Source organism: Oncorhynchus keta, chromosome 1 (genome assembly GCF_023373465.1).
Source record: "Oncorhynchus keta strain PuntledgeMale-10-30-2019 chromosome 1, Oket_V2, whole genome shotgun sequence".
NCBI classification, from domain to species: Eukaryota; Metazoa; Chordata; class Actinopteri; order Salmoniformes; family Salmonidae; genus Oncorhynchus; species Oncorhynchus keta.
Window position 1 is genome coordinate 44,290,554 of NC_068421.1, and position 20,300 is coordinate 44,310,853.

The following is a 20,300-nucleotide window of genomic DNA, read 5'->3' on the forward strand; positions in this document are numbered from 1 at the left end:
TGTGCCTCTCTAGTGGAACATTTGCTGCCATACAGTAGCCTTTCACTGGGTTGTGTTCAGTAGGCATTAAAAAACCAGAACAAACCCCTAAATTTCTCCTGTAAGAACATATTAAAAAATGATGGTTTGTACTTGAACTGCTACCCTGCGTGGGATTTTACAGTGGCCTTATAACTTCCCATAATGCTCCTCTGACTAAGCAAAAACTCTGAACACAAAGGGATTAAACTGTTATGTTTTAATAAATACATCCAAATAGAAATGCTTCCAAATAAAGTTTCAGCAGCACTACACAGAAGGTGTATGGGAGAATGAGTCATCGTCGATGCAGTGACTCACAGGTGGTGTAATCTCATCAGGCAAAAAGCCATATCCAATGGCATTGGAGGACAAAGTGAAGCGCCTCGTCAGAGCTCTTCCCCAGAAACTGATGGGCTAACAAAAGAGCATCTCTGCTTTTACATGAGATAAAACACCAGTTACATACAACACAAACAATATATTTCTGTGTTGTACACTTATTGTCAAGTCAGGGCCCATGTACAAGACTGTGTTGTGTTGGTGAGGTGAGGGGAAGTCACGTAGTTTTTGGAGTAAATGTGAGTGAGGCTTTTAGGAATGTGAGTGGGCTGGACTATGACCCGGCAACAAAAGCTGTGGCAGCTAAAAATAGGATGGCATTAAAAGCAGCAGTGCCTGAACACAAAGACGAACCCAGGAGGACAGTCTGGCTCACCGTTCTCCCACAGCCTTTGCCTCATTCCCTCTGTCTTTCATTCAGTCCCTCTCTCTTTTTCTCTCTCCTTTGTCATTGGCCAGTTAGGTTTTTACAAAATGAATAAAGCTATCATGTAATTAATATTAAATAGCCTATATGGCCAACGACAAAACCCACTTGATGTGACCAGAGTTTAAGATGAAGACTTGGAATCATTTTATTTTTTGAAATACTAAATGACAATAATCAAAACACTACAGGGTGAAGGGTGGAGTCTGGCATACAGTGTACAATGAAGCTGTGAATCTGAACATACACAGAACATAATCTAAACACTAGGAACAGATGGACAGCGCATTGGACTATGGTCGTTTCTACTGTACATGGAGATTGGTTATTACAATGAACAGAGTCAACAGGTGAGCCAGAGGTTAAAACTAATGTCAACATTCAAAAACTACAGATACCAGTCAAAAGAAAGGAACTTTTGACGATACAACTTTGACTATACAAAGAATATATCACATATGGAAAGTGAAAAATAAAACAGCATTTGTGGTTGGTCCCTTTGTATTTAACAATTTCTCCACAGAGGGTTAGTTTTCAGGTTATCTTGCGCCAACAATTAAATGCTTAGGGCTCGATTCAATGTGTCGTGCTGAAGATCCTTGCTACAGTGCGATGAAAATGTAACGGCAAAGTATGCCGCATTCGCAGAGACTGCATTCCTGGTAAATGGTGCATGTGTCGGCTCAATTGGAAATGACCTTGAAATGTAAATAGCGCTGAACATCCACAATACGGATTGAATCGAGCCCTTTTGTTGTGCTTTCCTTCAGTTGAACCCTCAAAATCAGGGATCTCCTGCAGGTCCTGGTGGTAGTCTGCCTCAGTCACAATATATACACAATAAGGACGGAGCCTGACAAGGAAAACTGACATGGCAGACAAGGGTTGAGTTTGTGTGTCCGTTTTGTATTTGGTCACCACAGGTAGTAATGACAATGGGTAGGTAGGAATCGTTCTTAACACCCATGGTTAGCCTAGTGGAAGGGCGACTCGCCTCCACCAGTATCACTCTGGTCCCCCGGAGGAGCTAAAGCTACATGTCTTCCGTGAGTGCTATGCTGATCACAGCTATTAGCCTTAGGCTAACGTTAGCAGCATGGTGAAGGCAGCACAGTACACTCAGAGACTTGGGTCCGGGCAGACATTTTGAAACGTATCCTTTTAGGGTCTGGTAGTGGTCGTGTGTGGGAAGGGGGGGCAGGGGTCTGGATTATAGCCTCATCCAGCGAGGCCTTTGGGGGCAAGGGGTAACCACAACGTTAAGGTACAAGGTGCTTCCGCTACTGCTATTACCTGTGTGTGGTCAAACTCTCATACTGTACTTTATTTGGGTGAGATGACTGTCACAGGGCAGAGTTAGGACTTTACACACCCTACACTTCTGGTTTGAGGAGCAACACAACAAAAGCCCCTTAACGTTCAGGGGCTACATTCGCGCCACATTCAGTCTTAAGGGGTTACGTTTTGTCCTCATAGGTCCCCCTCTGTCTTTACCTGGACCAAATCACACCCCTCGTTATCACACTGGCCCTGGTCCTGAGGGGCGGAGCCGCGGAGTAACATTGGGAGGAGGTCCATCGGAGAGGCCTGATTCTCGTTGACCAGCTGGTTGAACTGCAGGTCGTTATAGTAGCCCAAGTCCTGCCCAGACCCACCCTGGTTGAAGTTAAAGTTCATGTCCATGACGCCTGGGGTGAAGTTGGAGTTGTGCTCCTGGCCAAAGCCAAGGAGGGCAGGGTCACTGAACAGAATTCGAGAGAGCATACTGATGTCGTCTGGGCTCATGTCCTCATTGAAGAAGTTGTCTTCCTGGAGGTCATTGTAGTGGATCTCCCCCATGGTGGAGGCCCCAGACTGGGCAGGAGGATGCAACTCTTCTGGGACCAGCTGGCTCTCTGCTGGGGGGAAGGTGAACGGCTCGAATGGCTGAGAGGTGGAGGCTCCTGCTGCAGCCACATTTTGAACTGTGGGCGATAGAAAGGACTTACAGTGTATTCGGAAAGTATTCAGACCACTTGACTTTTTCCACATTCTGTTACATTTACAGTCCTATTCTAAAATGGATGCAATTATATTTTTTCCTCATCAATCTACAGACAATACCCCATAATGTCAAAGCAAAAACAGTTTTTTAGAATCTTTTGCAAATGTATAAAATAATGAAATATTACATAAGCATTCAGACCCTTTACTCAGTACTTTGTTAAAGCACCTTTGACAGTGATTACATCCTTGAGTCTTTTTGGGTATGACGCTACAAGCTTGGCACACCTGTTTTTGCGGAGTTTCTCCCATTGTTCTCTGCAGATCCTCTCAAGCTCTGTCGGGTTGGATGGGGAGCGTCGCTGCACAGCTATTATCAGGTCTCTCCAGAGATATATGATCGGGCTCAAGTCCAGGCTCTGGCTGGGCCCCTCAAGGACATTTAGAGAATTGTCCCAAAGCCACTCCTGTGTGTCTTCAAATCAAATTTAATTTGGCTCTGTGCTTAAGAGTTGTTGTCCTGTTGGAAGGTGAACCTTCGCCCCAATCTGAGGTCCTGAGCACTCTGGAACAGGTTTTCATCAAGGATCTCTCTATACTTTGCTCCGCTCATCTTTCCCTCGATCCTGATTAGTCTCCCAGTCTCTGCCACTGAAAAACATCCCCATAGCATGATGCTGCCACCACCATGCTTCAAGGATGGTGCCAGGTTTCCTCCAGATGTGACGCTTGGCATTCAGACCAAAGGGTTCGATCTTGGTTTCACCAGACCAGAAAATCTTGTTCCTCATGGTCTGAGAGTCCTTTAGGTGGCTTTTGGCAAACTCCAAGCGGGCTGTCATGTGCCTTTTACTGAGGAGTGGCTTCCATCTGGCCACTCTACCAGGCGTGATTGGTGGAGTGCTGCAGAGATGGCTGTCCTTCTGGAAGGTTCTCCCATCTCCACAGAGGAACTCTGGCGCTCCGTCAGAGTGACCATCGGTTTCTTAGTCACCTCCCTGACCAAGGCCCTTCGCCCCCGATTGCTCTATGGACAATTCCTTCGACCGCATGGCTTGGTTTTTACTCTGACATGCACTGTCAACTGTGGGACCTTATATAGACAGGTGTGTGCTTTTCCAAAGCATGTCCAATCAATTGAATTTACCACAGGTTGACTCCAATCAAGTTGTAGAATCATCTCAAAGATGATCAATGGAAACAGGGTGCACCTGAGCTCAATTTCGAGTCTCATAGCAAAGGGTCTCAATACTTATGTAAGTAAATAAGGTATTTCTGTTTTTTATTTGTAATAGATTTGCTAAACTTTCTAAACACCTGTTTTCGCTTTGTCATTATGGGGTATTGTGTGTAAATTGATGAGAAAAACAACAACAATTGAAGGCTGTAATGTAACAAAATGTGGAAAAAGTCAAGGGCTCTGAATGCTTCCCGAATGCACTGAATATAAGAACACCTTATTGACACTCAGATGTACAGTCATTTGTTTCGGAGAGGGTCCTGTGTAAGCAGCTGTTATTGTTCTCGCTTTCATTTTCTTTTTTTACTTTCTGTCCTGCAATTAGGTGCAGAAGTTTAAGCTGGAAAGAGAAAGAGCCCGAGGCCAATCCTCACCTGCCACACAGGACCTCTCTGTGAAGCCGATGTCCGACTTTATCTTCCTCTTCCGCTTCACTTCATATGGATCTGAACACGGCATCAAAACAGAAAAAAATATCTTTCATACCTCTGTTTGAATAGCTCTTGTCTCTATAATGTTATATTATTGCACAATACATAACATGTTATAACACAGCATTATGATATCATATATATATATATAAATAACATTCATAAGTTGTATCAACCTGTGTTGTCGGGCTGGTAGGTAAACGTGACGGGGTCACTGTCCATGTGGTCCGAGAGACGACGCAGGAGGACATTTACTTCCACTTCCTCCCCCACGTCCTGTTCCTGGTAGGACGGGGTCTTGAACACGATAGCGATCTGCCGGTGGACGTCCGTCTGGGCAAACTCCGCCTTGGCCTCCCAAGACCCCCTCTTGAAGATGATCTCTATGTCGTCTGAGGGGGAACACACACACACACACACACACACACACACACACACACACACACACACACACACACACACACCCACCAATCAGCTTGTATAGTCCTGCAGGCTGTATGACTTCAACAGTGTATTTCCAGAGAGGTGTCATTACACATCATGTGCCACTTCCATCGAGTTGTTTAAAAACAGGATTTTACCTTCACCCTTTAATTTGCTAGATATCAGCGCGCTCAACACAGTGTTTCTATGTTACAACTTGGGAGTCTGGCTGCATCTCACCTTTCTGGACTTTGTCGCAGAGCATGTAGACCTCAGTCTTGCCGGTGCATGGCCCTTTAACAACGTTCAGACGGTTGATCTTCAACTCAGATGTTGTGGTCGCCTCTGTAAACACACACACACACACACACACACACACACACACACTGAGCACCTGCGAGATGGTTCAGGAAGGAAGTACATTTACATAGCTGTGGTGTGAGGGTACTGGTTCGTATCACGTTTGAAGACTATTGTAAAAGCAGTCATGCGCAGGTGTCCGTGTCAGGAGGACGTTGGGGGGGGGTGATCTTACTCTTGTCATAGACGGGGTTGGACACTATGGGGTTCAGGAAGTCCTTATTTCCATCCTCCCACTCCAGCTCACACTGGAAACACAGCCGCACCACGTTCATGTCCATGTCCTCGATGCTTTTAGAGTGGCCCGCTGGGAGGACAGAGGAGATGATATTACCCTACGGCTAATGAAAATACAACTTTCTTGTACAATGATATTGGGTTTATGTAATTGGGTAAGTTCTGTGTGCGCTTGCGATGTGCTTTGTGTGCGCGTGTCAGGGCTCTACTCACTTTTAAAGGGGTCGATCTTCTGATTCCGTCTCTTCTCGAGTGAGGCATCCAGCTCCTTCCGCCTGACACACTGGATGCCCAGGTTAGCAAAGCTGCATGATGCACACAAAACATGGTCGGTTACAAACCATTAAAAACAGACATGTTTACACTAACCTAGTTTACACTTTCCTGGCAAAGCACTCCCAAAGAGGTGAAGAATGAACGAGAAAGAAATAGGATATGGGCCTCTGGTGGACAAAGGGAGAAAATGCACTTGTCACGAAAAGAGAGCGATGAATAGAGGAGAGAAAGAGAGGGGCACCTGTGACGTCGGTTGCTGTGAGGGTTTAAGCAGATGACACAGATTCCGGTACCGTCAGCACAGTCTTTACCCACAAGGCAGTGGGGGTGTGGGCGGTACGGGTAGTCTTTGGTCACCAGGGAAACAGTGACCGTCACTTTTTTTATGTTCTGAATGGGACCCTGGAGCTGAAAGAGGGAGGAGAAGGGAAAGCGGGAGGAGAGGGGAAAGAGTGTGAAGACGAGAAAGAAATGGGGAGAGAAAGCGGGGGAGAGGGACAAAGAAAGAGGAGGGGGAGAGAGATATGCATCAATCAAACCGTCTTTCTTCCTCCAACGCAAGTGAGAGCATGATTAAAACTGAATAAATGTGCAGTGATTAACCAAAACTCTCCCTTTCAACTGTCAAACTTCACACTTGCTGGTAGTGTCAATCTTAGAGGGATGCGGTCTGAATTGTAGTATGTGGGTGCGAATCAACAGTGTTTAAAGGGGGGTAATCCCCTTAGTTTGAACCACACAAAGATGTGGATTTGTGGGGTACTTTCTATTTCAGTTACATGTAATTCCTCCCCCTTCCCCTCTGCCCCTGCTCCTTACACTAGCAAGGCTCGACATGTTGAGGGCAGCCAAACCAACAAGGGGAGAAACACCTTTATTCTGGGATAGATGGTACATTCCGTTAACCCCCTTCCACTTCCCACACAAACATACAAATCCAGTGCAAGTTAGGGATGACATTGGGAACACAATTTGCAGTAAACAAATATAAGGACTAGGTTCTATATTAATGAGACGTTAAATGGTCACGATGAAAGATGTCCCTTATCACAAGAGTAAGGGCATTAACTGTGTTTTAAATTAAAGTGTTTCCAATCAACTTCAAATAAATACAAACTACAATATGGATCTATTGGGTACCTCTATAGCAGGCAGGGTCTTGGTGGAGTCTCCACTGGAGGCCCCTAGGATGCTCCCGGCCGAGCGGCCCTCACACTCATAACGGAATCTCATGCCTCTCTCTTTGGGCTGCTCCACCACAGCCAGGGTGGGCCTCTCCAGGATCTGCTCCAGCAGATCTGTGTCTGTCTGGGCCTGTCGAGAGGGACTATCTGGCCCCCTGGAAGTCCCTGAACCAGAGGACCCCCGTCCTCGTCGGTTTGAGCCCGAGTGAGAGACCCCACGAGTGGGGTGAGGTGCTGCCATATCTCTGGTGCTAGAGGGGTGCTGGGGCTGAGGGAAGAAGCAGGGCGGCTGCGGACAGACATCGTTTAAAGTCAGTGGCCATGTTTAAAAATCCATGTAAAGAACACAGCAGACAACAAACAGTTAACTTTGCATCCAAAACATCATCATGACGGTACTGAGAGTGAAATGGTGAGAGCGTTTTCAAAGATAACCTGCATTGTTATTGTTTATCTACATATTCCCTCTCGGTACACCACTTTCTATGTCCTCATTTGACACATTCTGTTGCCATGCCCCCCTTTCAACCGTTAAACTAGAGAGCAACCCTTCCGTTTTTGGTTAACCCCTCTATACTTCCGTCTCCCTTCCACCCTATCAGGCTGCTGAGATGCATGACTGTTCTTCATCCTTCATGCCTCCATCTCTCTAGCTCTGTCCGTCTGCCCATTTCTTCTAGGTTCTCTTGCACGTCAAAATGGTATAGTTATATACATTTTTTTTTTTAACGGCCTGTGGTCATTACAGACAGACACAATCTCTCTCACACACACTTTGCCCTTCACTCTCCAAGTTCAACCACATACCTTCTAATTAACAGCCCGTTTGAAGAATCCCTAGAGACCAGCAACAGGAAAAACTACTCACCAAAAACAAACCGGAACAAAGAAAAAAAGCTGACCGACTTAAGGGATCGCCTTCTCCCTTTGTTATTACAAGCTGCCCTTACAACTCAAGTCTGTCTAAACAAACCGCCAGAAGTTGAGCAAGTATGAGCAAAAAGAGGTGCGTGTGAGATCATTGTGCTCCACCGCAAAGTAGCGTCTACAGGCGGGGTATGTGTGCGAGTGTGTAAGAGTAATAGTGTTGGCATGCCTTAGAGCCTCTACACAAAAGCAACTAGGATCGAGCCGGGAGGCGCATGTTCAGGAAACAGGAAGTTGACATAATCTACAGCAGATCGACCAATTAGAAAAGCAGAAAAGCCTCCGAAAGTGAACTTCCACCCTGAAAGGGTTGGGTCCAGGAAGGAAGGGAACTCAAAACGAAAGTAGGAATCAGATGACACTCTTTCTCTCCTTTTTCTGCCACCGCCCCCACGAGATGCCACAACATGCAGACGGGGGTGTGTCAACTCAGCTCACAGTCTCTCTCAAGTCACCGCTTTGACTCACAGACGTACACAGACCACAATTGTCTCACTGTGAGTTCCAGACTATTGAAGAACAGCAACCCAAGGCATGACAACAAGGTAATCAAGGCCGCCTTAGAAGTCAAAGCACCAGTGAATTGAGTGAGTCACCATGCTTATCCATGGAAACTGTGAGTAGTTGAGTTTCACTTATCCCTGAGGTGTGTCTCTCTGCCTTGGTTCCCACAACTAGCCCACGAGGAAGCAATAGCACACGTCCCAGATAAGACTAGACCTTAGCTGTTTTCTTGACTTTATCTCCCAGCTATTACAACAAACTGAGATACCAAGCCCTGACAGTGTGAACTAATGTGACCACAAAGAGTAGCTGAGTGTCTGCAGAAACAAATCAAATCACTAACTAACCACCACACAACAACTACAAGTTTTGAGCTGGTGTGTAGGCCATCTGTGGACCCCAGGAAGAGTAGCTGCTGCTTTTTCGACAGCTAATGGGGAACCTAATGAAATGTCAAATACCAAAAAGTCAACCCCTCCATTTTTCTGTTGAACTCTATGAATCAATGGCCTAACAAAAACTATCTCCCTTGTAGAAATGTATCATTTATTGAATATATTTTTTGTATTAGATCCCGAAAGGCCTGGTACTCACCCTGGAGGTCGTGCCCCTTGGCACCAGTACTGGGGGCGTTGAGGAGGGGATCTGCCTGGGCATGGCCCTGTGGTTCTGGGCCTGGCGGTCAGAGTCTACGGGGGGATGAGGAGGTCTGGGGAGGCAGAAACGAGACTGGGCCTGACAGGGAAACTCTCGGTCTGCAGAGATCACCTCCTGAATGATGTCTAAAAAGAGTAGAGGGAGTGGGATGAGGGAGACTGCAAACACGCTGATGGGGGGCCTCCAAACATTGAGCTGGTGGGTTGGCCATCTGAGTGTGATCCACGTCTGTATGTGTACAGTACCAGCTACATCAAACCATGAGCATGATGCACAGGCCTAGGAGGCACGTACGTAGACTATATGACTACTAGTCATTTAAAAAAAAAAAGTAACTATACATTAATAACAAATATCCTACTCACCCAAGTCATTTGCTGTTGTACAAAGCGGGAGAAAAAAAAGTGAGTTAACTCATTAATGATTACTTTGTGACAGGCAAGACATGTATATACATGTATGACAGTGATTGTAATAGTGTAAGTATAACAGGTAGCCTAAGACTAGTGTCTAAGACTAACGTCTCTGAAGTGGGTGTTGACCCTTCTACTCAACTGTCAGTCACGCTGGGGAAGACAGAATGACAACACAAACTGTCAAATGAATAGCATGGACAGTGTGTGCCGTTTGAATAGCATGGGAGTGTGTGCAGTTTGAATAGCATGGGAGTGTGTGCCGTTTACACTATAGAATCTCTTGTCTAGGCCCCTGCAGTCTGTCCACTTTTTATACTGTTCGTGCGAATGTGAATGACTTGGGACAACACACATTAGACACCGTTGATGCATAACTCAGATTCCGTTTATTTAAAAGAAAATACACTTACTTGCAGTGCAGTTTTGAACACTCATGTTTCTCATGGCACTTTACGACGTTTGTCCTGGAGCTGAAAACCTTGTTCGAGTATAAAAATAAAAAACAGACACAAACACAATTCCGCCCTATTTCCCCTAACCGATCATTTCGTGGCCATGGTAGGCTACTGCAATCAAATATTGTCCTCTCTTCGCTCTCGTACTTCGATATGGTTCAATTGGCCTTTCGTTGTTAAAAAGCATACAAATTCTACATCTCCTGCATGCGATGAGCTAGTGCATATGTTATGGCTAAAATGAGTCGCCTCACAAGCGCCCTGTTCGAGTGTGCGTTTAGTTCCGCACTTGTTGGATGGATTTGACTGGCTGTTCGGTTGGGTGGAAATCCCCTTACATCACTGCTTGGGAAACCCCCAGAGGCAGTGTTGTGCCGGCAGTAGCCATGTAGAAACTTCAGATGACGGTTCATTCCATCAACGATATTTTGCAAACTACTGTTTTATAATAGCCGCAAAGTGCAATGACCCGAGTGTGAATATCCTGATATAAAAAATAAGACCCTTCCTCATGTCCGGTTTTTTACGCACAATGGGATCGATTATTGTACTTTAAAAATATAGCTACTTGCACTAAGTATATTTCAGAAAATAGAATAGTATATTTCATTGTTTAATGCAAAATAGAGTGGGATATTTATAATAGAATGAGGAAGGATACTGGTAGTGCACAAACATGCAATTTCTCATGGTGGTGCATCCCGGTGTGATTCAAACGATATGCCAACTAAATCCAATTAATCTATCCTTTATGTCAGAGATGAACAATTTTGACCGTGGTGAGGGCCACAAAAAAAGCCGAACTCATGAGGGACCGCAGTTGCTCGCAGGTCTGCATATCCACATCAATACCCACACCTTCAAACAGCGCCGGCCCTTGGAGAGCATAAGTGAAAATATGTTCGCGTAAGAGTGACTAACCAAATCAATGGTGGTGTCATGGCAAAAAGTGTCCCTCCAAATCACAATGGGGTTCGATCAACTATTAGCTTTCTTACAGATCACAAAGTCAGCTCATTTCTACTTAATTCATATGCAAATGCGTTTGATTCATAGACTGGCTTGTCTGGCTGGCATGTTTTTAATTTGACCTCTCGTTCCCTTATCTACACTGAAATAATATTACTTTCAGTAGTTCTCTTATGATACTTTTTTCTATCTCGCATAGCTCATTAGTACACCCTTGTGGTTGAATATATGCATCTATTGTAGGTCCTAGGACACAATAATGAATCATGTTGAACTAACGAATACCGTAAAGGGATACCTTACCATTTACAACAATGAACACCTTGTGCAACAGCTGTGAAAATCAACCTTCGATTCTGGGAGGTGATTCTGCAACTTCGGGCACTTTGGCCCTTAAAAGCTTTCAGATAAAAAAAAATAAAAAAATGAAACACCATTTTTACCAGTATTATAATTGTGTTTGATTTGTCTAGAAATAATATCTGATAATGGCTGCGATCGTACTATTCAGGAATGTATATCTTTTTGTCATTTTTCTAAAACAGCTATAAACAAATGTCAGTTACATCACGTCATTAACATATAAAGAATAAAAACATGTTTTAAAAAAATAAATCCCCAAAATTGACCCTGAGGACATAGAAGCTCCGTAGTTGCAGAATCACCCAGGTACACTCACATGACAATCATAGACTGAAATACTGAATTATTGTGTGTGGACTCGAGAGGTTCTGCCTGTCTCTCAAGGGGGACTCAAAGAGGGAGACTGCAAAGTCCAGGCACTGCTGCTCTCTTTGTTCTGAGTGTTTGCAGTGCTAGTGTTTTTAGTTCATCTATGTATGTAATCAAACACAAGGCACCTGTGAGAACATTTGATGGATTAGTGAAGTTTTATAAATGGGAGATATTTACTTTTCAACAGTTGTTTAATGTATAGCCTACCTCAAGCTCCAACTCAGAGCACAGAGAATCAGACTGATCAGAACTCACTGGCAGGCAAAAGACAGGTCAAGGGCAGGCAGGGGTCAGTAATCCAGATAGGTGGGGAAAAGGTACAAGATGGCAGGCAGGCCCAGGGCAGGCAGAAAAGGTAAAAACCGGGAAAACTAGAAAAAAGGAACAGCCGAGAGACAGGACCAGAGGGAAACCACTGGTAGGCTTGACCAAACAAAACAAACTGGCAACAGACAAACAGAGAACACAGGTATAAATACACAGGGGATAATGGGGAAGATGGGCAACACCTGGAGGGGGGTGGAGACAATCACAAAACAGGTGAAACAGCATACACTCCTAAAAATATTTTTAGATTAAAATACTATAAGAGCACCATATAGAATTTAGGAACAGCATTAGCTAGGCCAACCAAATTTGTATTTATTGATTGATTGACTTTGCTAGATAGAGGTGCGCACACAACCCCAGACTTGACACGGGAGACTTAACACAGGACAAGTAAAATTATACAATCTCAGCCTTTGCCACTCATGCTGTACAAATGTAACAACTTTCCATCTTGGTAAAGTTCCCGTTGTTGGATGTCCTTTGTCTCTTGTAGGAACTCCTCTGCCTGCAACAGCAATTAGATCGCTGGCCAACTCTTCATCAATCAAATGACCGCTTGCCCACCGAAGGCTCCGCAACATGGTCTAACAATGACAACCGTGCGATACAGTTTTAACTACATCGCTAGCTGGCTAACGTTACTACGTTTTATTGATTCCATAACTAGATTATAGACGAGTGACGTTAGCTAGCTATCTCGAGTTCAGTTTTACTGTCAATGGCAGATCTAGCTAGCTGACGCCGTTGGTAGCGTTACATTATCTAACTGTGACTAAACCCCATTCGGTACACATTTGCGTAACCACTACATTCAAACGAGGTTGCAATGAAAACGAATGGCACTGTAACGTCTGTTGACATCAAAATATTGAGTGTGAACTACATTTCTAATCACGCGTTGATTGACACGGTAATGGCTCAATAGTATTGGAGAAAGTTGTAAAAACGCCCCCCCCCCCCGTACGTTAAATTGTGATGCGTCATGACGTAACAGCACGCATAAAGCAACTCATTCTGTGTCTTTACAGCCTCTCTCCACCAGGTGTAGCGCTTCTCTCACCGTTTAAAAACAACACAGGGACAGGGTAAGGAGGATATCTAAGTCCTTTTTCGTTTTCGTCATCACTGCAAGTCATCATGATTTGAAAAAGCCGCTGTTTACTTCTGAAGATAACTTTAGCGGCGCCCTAAAATTCCCGATTCAAATTCGACAAAAACCTTCCAATAGGTATAGGTAATGACACATTATAGAAACTCTTTATAGTGTTTTATTTACATTTTAGAGGTGAAGGTCGTCATTGATTTTGTTGGAAAGGGGAGAAAGTGTGCTTTACAATGGTATTGATATTACAGTTGATCTGGAAGTACTACGTTTTTGGGGGCGCTAAAATAAGGTCAGCGATGTAGATTCCAAGAACACAGGATGAGATGTTACTATCCTTTGTGCAAGCACTTCCAAGAGTTAATGAACAGTGAGCCTGGTGAAATTTGGGGAGCGCATCGTCAGTAGTGTACCTTTGGTTCCTAGGGTGTTTCGGCCTTTCACACTATTCACCCTCCCCAAAGGCGGCCAGCGACAGGGTGATCAATCCTAGACTTGCGTCCCATTCCCAATTAGTCATAGGAGTTGCCTTGTTGTTGATAGCCAACAATCCCATGGGACTATGCATGGCAGGGGCGTCCTCCTCCCTGAGTCAAGCATTGTTGACCGCATACTTCCTGGCCCTCTCACTTCAGGGCCCAGCTGGGGTCTTTCCTCTTCATCCAGAGCCACTGACTGCTGCCTTCTGCCGCCTCCGATACAGCTTTGATTGCCGAACGCTGGCTCTGGCACTTAATTCCCAGGTCTCTAAGCAGTCTGGTTGTAGAATGTTGCCACAAAACCTCTGCAAATACAAATAGCTCATTGTTTTTGCTTCTCAAAACCGACGTTAGATAGCTAGCTAACATTAAGTCAACGTTAACGTTACTATGAACTTTAACGTTAACGAACTTTATGCAAATGACAATCTATGACTCATAGCATACGTGGCGAATCGTTGTGACATGATATACGAGTGAGAGAGTAATCAATGTGTAATAACTACGTTAAACAAAAAAAACTATAGCTACTGAAACAGCTTATGTCGTTTTGGTGTGTTTTTGAGGAAGAACATTGTTTGCATCCATGAACTAGCTAGCTTTTTTACGACCAGCACTGTCCGGCATTCCGGCTCTTTTCAGTGAGCCGGCTCGTTCGGCTCAACTCACCAACTCTTTTGGCTCTCAAACGGCTCTTTAAAAAAAAACACGTTTTGTATTTTTTCAATTCAAACAGTTTGCGATAGTTTGACTGTGATTGGTGTTAAAACAATTCTAATTAAATTATTAAATTAAATCATACTCTACCTTAATCACAATGCATTTAAAAATGCATTGTTTTGTTATGAAAAAGAATGCTATTAAACATTTCCATTTAAAGTATAACTTTTTAATGTATATAAACAAAGTGCATATCAATCTGACCATTCAAAACGAATACAATCTGAACAGCATAAAATAATATTGCACCATATCAAAGAAAAATAAATCACAATTTGCAAAACTGCAGCATCCCACAAATTGAAATAAATGTTAAAAAGAATGATGCTATTACACATGTGCATTTAAAGTATAACTTTTAAAATATATATAAACAAAGGTCATATAAATGAACTATTCAAAACGAATACAATCTGAACAACATAATAATAGAATATTGCACCATGTCAAAGAAAAATAAGGAACAATGTGCAAAACTGCAGCATCCCACTTAAAACATTAAACTGGTCCCTTTTTCTCTCTCGCTTCTTTATTGCCATGTTATATCCAGTAGCACACAGCAATGCTGACCATATTTTGCTTTTATGAGAGGTTTGCATTCAGAAATACAAGCTGAATGCAAAGGGGGCTGATGGGGCTGATGCAGTTTCTTCTCAGTAATTATTTGTCCCGTTTTCGAGAAGACCCTCTCAGAGGGAACGGATGTGGCCACTATGCAGAGTCTCCCTGTCGTGACTTTAGTAGGCCCTGGGTAGACAGAGGCCTTGTTCTTACACCAGCTCAGAGGATCTGCAGATCTTTGGAGGAGGGGCTCCATTATGGCATCTGTTGAGGGATTCCTTCGTGCTGCATCCCCAGTTGCTCTCTCGTCAAACAGCATCCAAACAGCAGACGTTTGTGGCACTACTGCTGGTTCTTCTGCTCCATCTGATCCCTCTTCTTCCTGTTGCCCTGGTGCCTGAGCCAGCTGACTGCTGGGGATGTCCCTCCCTGCTGCTGAGGTTATTCTTTGAAGAGCCTCATCAATCGCTCTGGCATCACTGAAGGCTAACTTCTTAAACCTGGGGTCAAGTGCAGCGGTTTCTGATAGCACGTGATTATATTCCATTCTGTGGAACTTTCTGTCCATTGATGAACATAGGGTGTCCATCAACTCTGTCACATGTCCTGTGGTTACATTTGCTTCTCTCTGGCGGCTGGCTGTGATTCGCTGCAGACCTTTACACAGGAGTATAATTTTTTAGGCTGTCACATATCTGAAAAGAGAGAACAGTACCTTATTAGTTCAGGTTCATGTTTTGTCCACAGATACTACATTCTCATATACATATATAATACTGGATTAAATAATGATGTAGTAATAACTGCTTACTGTATCTCTCTCCACTGATCTCCATAGTGACCTGCTCAAAGGGTTCCAGGACTCCACCACCTCTCATTACTCTTGGGTCAGAGCATCAACAGGTGCATTGACAATGGCCAGGGTAGAGATGATGGCATCTTTTGACTCAAGAAACCGCTTCAGCATATAAAATGCTGAATTCCACCTTGTAGTGCAGTCTTGTTTAGGCCTCAGCTCAGGCATCCCCATCTGGCATTTTGTAGACCTTCGTTTTTCAGCACCTACTGTGCTCCTGTGGAAGTATTCCACAGCTGCTTTCACTTTGTCCACAGTGGGCTTCATCACTGTCAGAGCACCTCTTACGATCAGGTTGATTGTGTGGGCAAGACATGGATGATGTGTCCAGTTGAACATTTTCATGGCTTTGGTTATGTTAGCTGCATTGTCGTTAACACAACAGACCACTTTTCCATCTACTTGCCATTCTCTGGTCACTCTCAACAGTTCCTCTGCCAATTTCTCTGAGGTGTGTCTGTCGCTAAACTCAAAGCAGTCCAGAAGACAGCTAGACATCGAAAAATCTTCAATGAAGTGACAGGTAACCGACATGTAAGAAGTGGGTACCCTTGATGTCCAGCAGTCAGTGGTAAGGCAAACTGCAGTAGGTTTTTGGACTCCTTCCCATACTGAAGCATGTGTGCTCTCGTACAGTTGTGGAATAAGTGATATTTGAAAGGGATTTCCTGCTTGGAATTGTGTACATTGGATTTAGACTATTGCTATAATTTCTAAAACCTCTGTCCTCCACGATCAAAAAATGGCTGGAAATTGGTGGCAATAATTTTAGCCTGCTCTTAAATGCAAGTAAAACTAAATGCATGCTCTTCAACCGATCGCTGCCCGCCCGTCCAGCATCACTACTCTGGACGGTTCTGACTTAGAATATGTGGACAAATACATATACCTATGTGTCTGGTTAGAATGTAAACTCTCCTTTCAGACTCACATTAAGCATCTCCAATCCAAAATGACATCTAGAATCTTTAAATCTAGAATATACAGATTTGGTAAAAGATCAAGTCCATATGACAGCAGGAACAGCTCAAATAAGCATAGAGAAACAACAGTCCATCATTACTTTAAGACATGAAGGTCAGTCAAATCGGACAATTTCAAGAACTTTCAAAGTTTCTTCAAGTGCAGTCGCAAAAACCATCAAGCGCTATGATGAAACTGGCTCTCATGAGGACCGCTACAGGAAAGGAAGGCCCAGAGTTATCTCTGCTGCAGAGGAAAAGTTCATTAGATTTAATTGCACCTCAGATTGCAGCCCAAATAAATGCTTCACAGAGTTCAAGTAACAGACACATCTCAACATCAACTGTTCAGAGACTGCATGAATCAGGCCTTCATGGTTGAACTGCTGCAAATAAACCACTACTAAAGGACACCAATACTAATAAGAATCTTGCTTGGGCCAAGAAACACGAGCAATGGACATTAGACCGGTGGGAATCTGTCCTTTGGTCTGATGAGTCCAAATTTGACATTTTTAGGTCCAACCGCCGTGTCTTTGTGAGACGCAGAGTAGGTGAACGGATGATCTCTGCATTTGTGGTTCCCACCGTGAAGCATGGAGGAGGAGGTGTGGGGGTGCTTTGCTGGTGACACTGTTAAGTGATTTATTTAGAATTCAAGGCACACTTAACCAGCATGGCTACCACAGCATTCTGCAGCGATACCCCATCCCATCTGGTTTGTACTTAGTGTGACTATCATTTGTTTTTCAACCGGACATTGACCCAACACATCTCCAGGCTGTGTAAGGGCTATTTGACCAAGAAGGAGAGTGATGGAGTGCTGCATCAGATGACCTGGCATCCACGATCTCCTGACCTCATCCCAATTGAGATGGTTTGGGATGAGTTGGACCGCAGAGTGAAGGAAAAGCAGCCAACAAGTGGTCAGCATATTTTGGAAATCCTTAAAGACTGTTGGAAAAGCATTCCAGGTAAAGCTGGTTGAGATAATTGTTGACCGGGGCACCTCTAGTTGGGTAGAAATTTGACAAACTGACTTGTGGGAAAGGTGGCATCCTATGACAGTGCCACTTTGAAAGTCACTGAGCTCTTCAGTACTGCCAGTGTTTGTCTATGGAGATTGCATGGCGGTGTGCTCAATTTTATACACCTGTCAGCAACGTATGTGGCTGAAATAGCCGAATCCGCTAATTTGAAGGGTTGTCCACATACTTTTGGTGATGTCATGTAGTTTCCGCCGTTGCAAAAATCGAGGAGTCGATTCGTTGCAGAATCGAAGCTTGACATCCCAGAAATTGGAGTCGACGGGCAAAGAATCTATTATTTTGGAGTTGACTCCACACCACTAGGTGCTTGTAGGTGGGGCTGAATTGGACTACTTTTCTCAACTCATCTTAAGCTTCGATCTATGAATGAGATTGCTTTATGGAAAGAAACACCATGAACACTCCACTACGGATGTTTGGTATGTGACCATCACTGTCAAACTCTGCACATTTGCTAGAATTTGTGTGTACAATCTCTGGACTTCCTTTCCTTAACATGTGTTTGTTTCATTTGTGCAGTTCTTCTGACTCTACCCTGCTACAGCGCACATGGTAAGTGGAAAGCACTGTCATCTCTTGCATCTGTTTGTATGAATTAAATGGGGCCAGTTGTTGAGAGGTGTAGGGCTGTGAGGGCCACTATTCTGCCTCTCAGATTGATGTGTGTACAGTAGACATCAGAGATGATATTGTAATGTGGGATACTATTCTGCCTCTCAGATTTATGTGTGTACAGTATACAGCAGAGATAGTATTGTAATGTGGGCTACTACTCTCACTCTCAGATTGATGTGTGTACAGTAGACAGCAGAGATAGTATTGTAATGTGGGCTATTAATCTGCCTCTCAGATTGGTGTGTGTACAGTAGACAGCAGAGATAGTATTGTAATGTGGGCTACTACTCTGCCTCTCAGATTGATGTGTGTACAGTATACAGCAGAGATATTATTGTAATGTGGGCTACTACTCTGCCTCTCAGATTGATGTGTGTACAGTAGACAGCAGAGACAGTGTTGTAATGTGGGCTCCTCTTCAGTTACAATAATCCCCAGTGGAATACATTATTACTTATTGTTCTGTGGTTTGGACCTATATGTGCTTGCTATATTATTACATATATAATCCCTAGAATTAAATCAATAGGGTCTCTGTGGACATAGTTGTAAAGATTTGTCATTTCACTTTTAAAATGCATTACCTTTTATTGTGGCGTAAACACAACCAGTTTTGACGTTTTCATCTGATTGTCAAACCGTCACTTCAAAGGGCTCCTTTACCAGGCTAGCAGCGCACGTTCATCCACTTCCTACCATATTTCAAGCCTCCAAACAGTGGTGAATGGAAAGAGACATCTGTTACACAAAACACCAAAAAAGTGTAATGATATTTGCCGATTGTCATTAGGCCAGAATTGATGTGTCCACTCCTAGGCGGCGTGTGAGTTTCAAGTTAGGGGAAGCTAATGTTCACCATAAAAATGCACCTTTATAATAAAGCATTACATGCGTCATCACATTTGCAGACTTATGTAAGATAGCCTACTATTCCTAAGGTGATCAGTGCATTGGATATTCATAATTTAGGCTAATATAGCTCAGTCACTGTTCACAAAATGACCTTTCAATGCTTGGCTGAGGGCGTACGGTAGAGTTGGCCTAGGCTATAGCAGATACATTTCTTAAACAATATTTTCTTTGCCCGTGAAGAATTTGGCCTTTTATAAACACATTTCATGCAATTCTACTTCACTTTATATGACTGGAGACATTGAAATAATCTTTTTTGATTAGACAAATGACAGGGTACTCTACTCTGCTGACACTTACAAACAGATCAGTAAAAACAATGTCTGATTAGGGCTTGGTGGTATGGCCAAAATATCATGTCACGGTATACAAAAAAAGAAGGTATTTTATGTTTTTGAATAATACAAGTTATAAATTGCTTTGAGTAGTGCGTGACCCTAGGCTGGCAAAACATACATTCTATGTGATTTCAATTGGTCTTTCCCCATGCTGATTGTTTTACAGTATACTGTTCAATTCAACTTCAACCCAAAATGACTTTCTGCATTTTCATCCATTTCTGCATTTCCATCACTCATTTGAGGTCATTTCCATACTGCCTTGTAGGGCTGCACGTTATAAGCAAACAATCCAGGCCTTATTTTTGACCAAATGTTGCAATTGAGATTTTATTAGCCATTTAGCTCAAAACACTTGGGTGAACTGTTGGAATCATGGAAGTATGATGGTTATTCTAATTCTATAGTTAGAATATAATAGTGGACACTTTTAATACAGTGTTGTTGGACATGACAACGAATGAAAATGCCAAAAATGATTGTGACAGGGTAGGAACCGAAGTGTTAGTAACTGTTTCCTAGGGGACCCTATAATCTTTGGCTATATTTAATGTTTTTTCTTAGCTACTTTATGTAGGTAACATATTCACGCTTTGTGTATTCCTCTTTGATTTAGAAGATACTGTTGCGCAAACAAGATATATCAGGCTGTATAGCTAGTTACTTTTGCTCTGACTCAGTACATGTATTAACTAGCTAGCCAGCTAACTAGCGATTAGCATTAGCAGCTAACACAATGTAGGCCCAACTTGCTAAGGAAAGACAAACTAGCCTTTTGCAGATGTAAGAAAC

General features: G+C 43.5%; 2 protein-coding genes and 1 long non-coding RNA gene across 9 annotated transcripts in view; 1 reads left to right on the plus strand and 2 right to left on the minus strand.

Moving 5' to 3' along the window:
- Positions 1-919: 919 nt before the first annotated feature.
- Positions 920-12,803, minus strand: LOC118386036 (transcription factor RelB-like). 4 transcript variants are annotated; one of them, XM_052525727.1, is made up of 11 exons: positions 9,836-12,803; positions 9,375-9,386; positions 8,947-9,134; positions 6,878-7,210; positions 5,979-6,145; positions 5,675-5,766; positions 5,400-5,531; positions 5,105-5,209; positions 4,618-4,833; positions 4,385-4,456; positions 920-2,751 (listed from the first exon to the last, which is right to left on the minus strand). In XM_052525727.1, the coding sequence occupies exons 1-11, from the start codon at positions 9,867-9,869 to the stop codon at positions 2,258-2,260; spliced, it is 1,845 nt and encodes a 614-aa protein (XP_052381687.1). In that variant the 5' UTR covers positions 9,870-12,803; the 3' UTR covers positions 920-2,257. The 4 variants fall into 4 exon arrangements, with proteins under 4 accessions (XP_052381687.1, XP_052381688.1, XP_052381693.1 ...); XM_052525728.1 differs by lacking the exon at positions 9,375-9,386; XM_052525733.1 differs by lacking the exons at positions 8,947-9,134; positions 9,375-9,386; positions 9,836-12,803 and adding an exon at positions 7,790-7,938.
- The window catches only part of LOC118386041 (usherin-like), a 48,946-nt gene continuing 36,851 nt past the window's right edge, over positions 8,206-20,300 (plus strand). The window contains exons 1-2 of one of the 4 annotated variants that reach the window (XM_035773435.2): positions 8,206-8,393; positions 18,163-18,195. Coding sequence is in view for 2 of the 4 variants with exons in the window: in XM_035773416.2 (XP_035629309.1) it covers positions 18,023-18,062; positions 18,163-18,195 (73 nt within the window). In the remaining 2 variants the exon portion in view is untranslated. Of the gene's footprint in view, positions 8,394-12,933; positions 13,000-15,657; positions 18,063-18,162; positions 18,196-20,300 lie in introns of those variants that run through there. The other 3 variants (XM_035773443.2, XM_035773416.2, XM_035773425.2) reach the window with 3 other exon arrangements.
- LOC127931842 (uncharacterized) lies at positions 15,095-15,677 on the minus strand. The gene is made up of 2 exons (XR_008143244.1): positions 15,588-15,677; positions 15,095-15,471 (listed from the first exon to the last, which is right to left on the minus strand). It is a non-coding gene; the product is annotated as an uncharacterized LOC127931842 (long non-coding RNA).

Coding starts and splice junctions, on each gene's coding strand:
- LOC118386036 (XM_052525727.1), bottom strand. CDS start 9,869: ATGAGAAACATGAGTGTTCAAAACTGCACTGCAA. Junction 4,834..5,104: donor CTGCGACAAAGTCCAGAAAG/GTGAGATGCAGC, acceptor GTTCCCCCTCAG/ACGACATAGAGATCATCTTC. Junction 4,457..4,617: donor CTACCAGCCCGACAACACAG/GTTGATACAACT, acceptor TGCCGTGTTCAG/ATCCATATGAAGTGAAGCGG.